The sequence below is a fragment of the Fukomys damarensis genome, unplaced genomic scaffold, assembly GCF_012274545.1.
Source record: "Fukomys damarensis isolate Sample0158 unplaced genomic scaffold, DMR_v1.0_HiC HiC_scaffold_15, whole genome shotgun sequence".
NCBI classification, from domain to species: Eukaryota; Metazoa; Chordata; class Mammalia; order Rodentia; family Bathyergidae; genus Fukomys; species Fukomys damarensis.
Genome location: NW_022900927.1, coordinates 34,047,309 through 34,054,970, shown reverse-complemented (window position 1 = coordinate 34,054,970; position 7,662 = coordinate 34,047,309). Strand labels below are relative to the sequence as shown.

General features: G+C 37.7%; 1 protein-coding gene across 1 annotated transcript; it reads right to left on the bottom strand.

The window, feature by feature from the left end:
• Positions 1–302: 302 nt before the first annotated feature.
• On the bottom strand, positions 303–5,708 carry LOC104876247 (lysozyme C). Its single transcript, XM_010644206.1, has 4 exons — positions 5,570–5,708; positions 3,387–3,551; positions 875–953; positions 303–369 (listed from the first exon to the last, which is right to left on the bottom strand). The coding sequence occupies exons 1-4, from the start codon at positions 5,706–5,708 to the stop codon at positions 303–305; spliced, it is 450 nt and encodes a 149-aa protein (XP_010642508.1).
• Positions 5,709–7,662: the final 1,954 nt, after the last annotated feature.

Here is a 7,662-nt window from a genome sequence, read left to right as displayed (position 1 = left end):
GTTTCTGCTTAAGTCTTGGTTATTTCCTTGATAAGAATTGAATGTTCCTTTGATTTATTGAGAGCTAAAGTATTAGAAAAAATTTACCAGCTTTTGCCCTGTTCATGAAATGAAAAAGCAGGATTAATACCACACAATAAGCATATTAGTGAACAGTAAGACTATTAAGAGAAAAGCTCTATTTTTCTGTTTCTGTAAGATGCTGTTTGGCAAGGAAACAATGGCTTTGTGAAATTTCCCTTAGCTGCTACTCCCTTTATATGCAAAAGGAACAAAATGGGCTGAACAAGAAAATTTTGCAGTTATAGTTTGCAGCCCTTTATATATGGTTTGACATCTGTGTTCTGACAATGTTTCCTCCATGCCACCCTGCAAAGAAAAGGAAACACAGAGAAGTTAAACACATCTTCATTACGACACACATGCTTCAAATCCTTTGCAGCAATAATGTATATACCAACAAATAGACTGCAGGCTATAGCTACAATCAGATATTGGTGTTTCCTGAATGGAACATGTATGCAAGACACTTTGTTTCTCTCCAAACTCTCAGTAGAGCACAGCATGCTGAACATAAATGTTGGATTATGTACAATGCACGTTTAACTTATAGTAGAAATACTTTCAAGGCATTATCAGACTGTAGAGAATTTTAAATCACCTGAATCTCCCTAAAATTAAAGGTAGAGTAAAAAAAAAAGGATTTTGAGTGTCTTACAGTAGGGTCTATCCTCAGGATGAAGGTATGATTTTGTTTAGCATGAGCCAAAATGTGCAGTTTTTAGCTTCAGAACACACTTTGGCCTTTGAAGTCTTTTCTCCCTGCATATATTGACAGTAGGTAAAACCCTTTATTCTTAGCAGTTAATCATACCATGCTCCAATGCCTTGTGGATCCTTCACAACCCTTTTCGCACATTCTACAGCCTGACTGATATCATCTTGCAACAAAGCTGAAAAAGAGGTGCAGAGGAATGAAAACAACTGTGAGAGAAATTTCAAGTTTAGAATTAGCTGGCAAAGGTTTAAGAACCTCATCTATCCCAATTTGACATGAAATGAAGCTTTTTGTTTCTCATTAATGAAAGCCACTGGAAACTCTGGAATTCTTAATTACTGCAGTGGAAGGTACTCCTGGTACAAAACACTGTTTTAAAAAGTCATATTTTCCTTAGGTATTGTACTAAAGAAATAAGAAGTGCACCCAAGCGTATATGCACAAAGCTGTTCATAACAATTTACACAATGGAAAAATGGAAACAAATTAAGTGCTTTTCAGTAAGAATTGGACCTACAAATTAGTCATGTAAGAGGATTCTACTCACCATTTATAATGACAGTGCAGATATACAATTTTTGACATAGAAAATATTTTATGTGATACTATGCAAACTACAAAGAATTATGCATAATTACATTTAATTTCTGGAAGTATACATATTGCCTACATGCTTGTGTCTCAGTGTACATGTTACTGACATTCTTTACCTGTATGTACATGATTAATACACATTCTGGAAGGATATAACCAAAAGTTACCAGTGGATATCAATCCCCGTGTAGAATGAATGTGGCTGCTCTTTCTTCTTGCTTCTAGATTTTAATTTTTATTCATTGACTATATTTGTATGTAATACAAAATAATTTATAAATAAGTTAACTAGATAGTAAAGAGTTTTCCAAAATAAGTCTTGTCTCTCCAAAAATGTAATATTTTAGTATTTGGGAATACCAAGTTTTTGTGCTCTATTTTTTCTTCATTGAGTTTACTGGTACTTTCTATATATACAGTACAGTTACATTCATCATTGAGATCTTGTACCTTTACATGAAAGATCTTGGTTCTCATTTTTCCCCTTACCCCTACTCTCCCTACACCCCCTCCACTTCATGCTCTATTTTATGAGGCAAGGAGCCCACATGTAATTTCTACTTTATTGTCAGTTCAGCAGTCTATTATTCTCTGCTTTGGCATGGAATAAGTCCCGTGTGTTCTTTCCTCATAAGACAAAAGACAAAGCAAAACATGAATTTTATCCCAAATATGTAAGTTCATAATCAATTTTTTAGGAGTTAGAATAATTAAGGTTCTTTTTTCTTTTTGGAGATGCAAATAAAAAATTTAGAAAACAAATCAATCCTTTTCTAACTCCCATGAAAATCTCTCAGGAAATAAAATATATATGTGGAAGAATCAATTAGTAATCTGAAAATTACCCTTAAATTAGACAGGCATATAGGTTTTTAGTATTCTCCAAGTCACAATAAAAAGTATTCTGTGGTTTATTTTTTATTTATTTATTTATTTTGGTACCTGGGATTGAACTCAGGTCCTTGCGCTTGCAAGGCAGGCCACCAAACCACTGAGCTAAACCCCCAGCCCCTATGGTTTAAATAAGACATTTCTGAGGGTAAATGACACATTGCCATTAATCCTTCTCAAAATACTTTCCCTCTGTATAAACACAACTATTCTGTTATTTTTGCCAGTTTGGGAAGCACTTCTGGAAGTCCTCATGAATATCTTTACTAGTCCTGTCACACCTGCCTCAGGGTCCCAAACTGATTCAAAGTGTGGACTTTTCAAGTCCTTTTGACTTTGCAAAGGAATTAGAAGTGAGGGCCAGGGATTTAGCTCAGTGGTTCTGCTGCCTGCCTTACAAGTGCAAGGTCCCATGTTTGAAAAAAAAAAAGTCAGTAGTGGGATGGTGCCAGATCCGGTGAACAAGGCGGGGGAGGACGCGCCACAGTGGTGTCACAGGCCTGTGTTCCCAGTGGATGGCATTGGGCGGCAGCAGTCCTTGCCTCTGAGGACACCTTGGAAAGAAACCCACAAAACAGACTTCTAGAACTGCTTCAGAAAGTGGCAAGAAGGATGCTGCTTTCTGAGTCTCAAGAAGGGAGAGTAGCGGGAGGGGATTAATGCCAATGTGCCTTTACCACAATGCAATTTTTATGTAACCATTCAATCATCCTTTGTAGTTAGAACATTTCATTTAAAAAGGTGAAATAATCAAATGGACTACACAAACAATTATTTGTAAAGTATCCTTAGGTAAATAGGAGGAATATCATTGCTCTGGAAAAAGACTCAACAAGGCGATTTACACTAAATTTATAAATAATTTCAGAAACATACATATTAAAACACAAACTTTTTATGACAGCCATTATTTTTCTTAATGTTTTGTATTGGTTGTTTTGTTTGTGATGTCAGATATTTCTTACTTGGGAAATTTTGTTGGGGAAAACAGTTACACTCAGTAGTTAAGATACAGTTTCTCTCGCACCCAGATGAATCTTTCTAGACTACATCATTTGTGATCAATCTTTATTCCCTGTGCCAGATGGGTCCTGGCCAACACTCCAGCATCACCTTTTCATACCTTTGCAGGACACACCACAAGCATTAACAGCCTTTGGGGTTTTGCCATCATCGCACCAGTAGTGGCTGTTAATCTGGAATATCCCATAGTCAGTGCTTTTGTCTCCAGGGTTGTAGTTTGTAGCTTGTGTTTTATAATTACTCTCCCATTTGGCCAAACACACCCCTGAAAAGAAATCATTTTTAATAATGAACAGTAACACAAAATAATTTACCCTGTATACCAAAATCAGTTCTTTATAGCTACTTCTGTTTTTCTTTGTCTTTTGGAGACAAGTTTTCACTCTGCAGTTCAGACCGGCCATGAGATCACTCTGTACTCCAAGAGGGCCTTGAAATCATGGCAACTTTCCCGCCCCATCCTCCTGAGCTCTAGGTTTACAGGCCTGCACCACCATGCCTGGCTCTTTTTCCATAATTTATGTCACTAGTGACTTACTTTCCAAATACAAAGATATATGAAACCTACAAAATACCTTACACTTCAAGTGTTTTCTTCTTGTTTTGACACAGGGTGTGGCTGCGGCCCAGGCTGGTCTCCTGAGCTAAATGCATCCTCCCTCCTCAGTGGCCAGGAGCACAGGTGTGAACCGCTCTGTCCAGCCCAACACTGTAGTTTTAAAGGGCCTCTGAGAGTCTTTTCTAGAATGAATGTCAAGTTGCAATGCTACTAAAGTGAAAGTACCTTTTAAAACATTAAAATGGCTGCCTCTTCCATTGCTTTTACCCTTTCCCTGCTAACATTACTCAGCCAATGTTCAGCTTAGAGCAGAAAAACCAGCAGAGCTCCTGAGTGGATTTAGTAAATTTGTAGCACACGATAAGCTCATGGGGAAATGCACTTATCGGAAAACGTAGAATTTGTTTGAGAGGTAAAATTTTTCTCGTGATAGCTGAAGTTGAATTTAGAGGTCAAATAAAAATCTTGCGAACAAGCCTTAGAGACTAGGACAGTCTCTTCTGTAATTTCACCCCTGCACTCATCTCTTCACTCCCCCTTTCATTCTAAAGTAGTTTTTACCTGGGTAGGGGCCAAGGTCTTAACCCGGCCTTTCTAGGTAATATCCCTGACCCTAACCCTTACTGAAAATCCTTGTACAGTTACTATGTGACTTGCTCCCCCTTTTGATCCCCATTTAATCAATATTACCTGGGTGACTGTACTTGTAACCTTATTGGTTGGTCATGGTTTTGCCCCACCTCATGCCCACCTTGTGATTTTCCATTGGGTCTTACAGTTTTGTCCCACTTTGTACCTGCCTCTCAACACATGGCTTTGCTGTATAAAAACATCTTGAAGAAGTGGGGTGGGGGCGACCCACTTTTCAGTTCCCCTTCTGTTTCTCTTAGGCAGAAGCTATCTTTCCTTCAATAAATTTTTCCTACTCTTAAAACAAAAAGCAGAGCTGGGCATGGTGTCACACACCTGGAATCCCAGCATTCGGGAGGCTGAGGCAGGAGTTTTGCTGTGAGTTTGAGACCAGCCTGGGCTGCATAGTGAGTTCCAGGTCCATCTCAACTACAAAGTGAGATGCTGTCTCAAACCAAAACAAAACAAACAAAAAACAAAAGTAGTTATTGATTGGAAAATATCTATCTGAAGTTAGAAAACTAGAAGTAATACTGACAAAGATGGAACCAATATGGAACCATATAGAAGCAACTTTTCTTTGTCGCACATCAGGAATTGTGTGGAAGGAAATGAACAAATCATCAGTTCAGAAAAAATATTCATAAAACACATCAAAACGGACTATAAGGAAATAGGTTCTTACTTCCCTTTTAAAGAGTTCACCATAACCTTTTAAATGTTGTTGTTAGAACCCCTGTGTCATGATTGAAAAGCTTAAGAAGAATTCTGTATCCCTCTATGCTGCAGAATCCAAGTCTCTCAGGCTCAGACTTTTGGGGTGCTGGAAACTGGGGCGACTGGCAAATCTAATAGCCCTGGGAGAATTCAGCAGGTCCCCTGGGACATAGAATGTGGAGACTATTTCCTCCCTTGACATTATTCCTTCACCTGGCACCTCTGATTCTAAAGAAGCAAATGATGTTTTAAATGTTGTAAATATAGAAATCCAGAAGGAAACGCCAGTCTCTTCCCCCAAAACTCCTCAGACCATTCACTTTCCCATTGTACCTGTTCCTTACATGACTCTCTGGAGGCAAGGACAGCAGACTTACAGTTTGCCAGGCTGACTCCGTGGAAGCCATCCATTCCTTTTTCTTTGAGAGTTTTGGCCAACTCACACCTCTCAAAGTCCTTGCCCTGGATGGTCACAGAGGACAGGAGGGCAAGCCCCAGGATGAGGAGAACCTTCATGATGACTGGAAGTACCGTCCACTCGACTGGCTGAGAAGAGTGACCCTCATACTTAAAGTCTTTTGACTTCCTTCTTCCTGTTTTGGTTTAGGGCCCACACTGGTGATCGGTATGCAAAGCAGGAGTTAATTAGTGATCCACCTAATTCGAAAGGAGTTTATGAAATATTTTGATGCTGTAAGAATTAATCTATGGTCAATGGTGAAATGACATTGCTGGAAGATTTGCCTCAGGGAGTACTGGGAAGTGGCATTGTTAACAGAATAGGAATTTCTTCTCTATTATTATGAATTTAGGAGCTACAAAGAAAAAAGTGAAGGACTAGTTTTGACTCTAAGTTAGCTGTGAGTTTATCTTAGTACGCTTTTTATTAATCTGTTCTTTGTATTGTCACTCTTTGTTTTATTAGTCTTTCCACTTAAAAGTGTTTATTCCCAAAAGACCTGACATTTGGGTCAGTTTTGTGAAGAATTCTGTAGAGCCCATGGCATTATTTGGCTTAGTCAGTTTCTTAATCTAGACTTTCTGCTGTTATTATAAATGTCACAGTTAAACAAATCAGTATTAAAATATTATACATAAGGTTCTTGTGAAAAATTTCCCTTACTCCTTCTCTTCATGCTTTTCCTCCCATGTCTGCATCAGAACATACGAGGTCATTTTAAAAGTCTGCCTACTGAAATACAAAGAGATCAAACCAGCCAAGTGCTACCTGGAAAAATAAGTCATCTCTGGAGACAGACAGTGCATGTTTTTAAAATCTATCATCCCAGAACTTCAAAGGACCATGTTCTGGATCTCTTGGCAGAAGGATTCTGTACCACATAAAGCGGATTTTGTAGTATCCCTTACTCTTCATGAATGGCCATTTCTTTCTCTCTGGCCTTTGAAGATTAGCAAGTTTGACCCTACAGGAGGGTTTTTACCCTGTCTAAAATCCAGAACTACATCCCTGTCAAACTGAACCTTATTTTGATTCATCAATAATAAATAGTGAGACAGGTTTTTGGGTCCCAAACAGACAGAAAACACCTAAAAAAGTATTGGTGGTTTTTTTTTTTTGTATTCTTCCTAAGTCAATGCTGAAGAACAGTCAGTACTATATATGACAGGTTCTACCAGCTGATGATGAATCTGCTTTTTCCTTTCCAATGTTTGGACAGTTATAAAGATAGGATTTCTTTGGGAAAATAATTAAATGCTTGATTGCCAGCCCCATCCACATACAGAGGGAGGATATAGTGTGACCACTTTCTGTCTCCATAGTTATGTCTCCTGGGGCAGGAGTTATAGACATTGACAACATTCAGTTATAATTTTATTATTTATTTTGCATAATGAGCCATTTATATAAAATAAAAAGTGTACATGATTTTTGTGTAAAATAATTATTTTATGAAATTTTATATATGCTGTATTTCATGCCATATGTGCATTTAGTGTTGTTAGGAAAGTACTTCTAATCTATAGTTGCTTATTATAAAGGATAATAAATCATTAATTTTTCCTAATTCCTAATTTATTACATGTATTTGTTTCCCATTATAGAAAAACAGAGATTGATTAGGAAAAGTGTTATGGGCTTCTGAGTTCATCAAGTGATTTGACAAAGAATTTCTTAGATACTGACTATTTCCCCAAACTAATACCTTCTTTAAGAGACAAAGATTGGCCACCATTTATAATACTCACAAGAATGTACATGAGACCAGTATTAAATGAATACTGAGCTGTAAACACAGGTCTATCCCTGCCCCTGTCCAGATCCAATTAAAATATCTACAGAGGAACTTTCAAAAGAAATCAGCAAAGCTTGCACACACTTGTAGTCTTAGCTACTGGGAGGCTGAAGCAGGAGGATCACTGTGCACATGAAGTACAGACCAGCCTAGGCACTATGTACATGTGTGTGTGTGTGTGTATATATATATTATATATATATATATATGTATGT

Bases quoted from the DNA above. Each gene is read 5' to 3' on its own strand.
- LOC104876247 (XM_010644206.1), bottom strand. From the start codon at position 5,708: ATGAAGGTTCTCCTCATCCTGGGGCTTGCCCTCCTGTCCTCTGTGACC. The intron at 3,552-5,569 runs GTAAGTCTGCTG...ATTTCTTTTCAG, and splicing joins CGGAGTCAGCCTGGCAAACT to GGGTGTGTTTGGCCAAATGG. The intron at 954-3,386 runs GTATGAAAAGGT...CCTCTTTTTCAG, and splicing joins TTGTGGTGTGTCCTGCAAAG to CTTTGTTGCAAGATGATATC.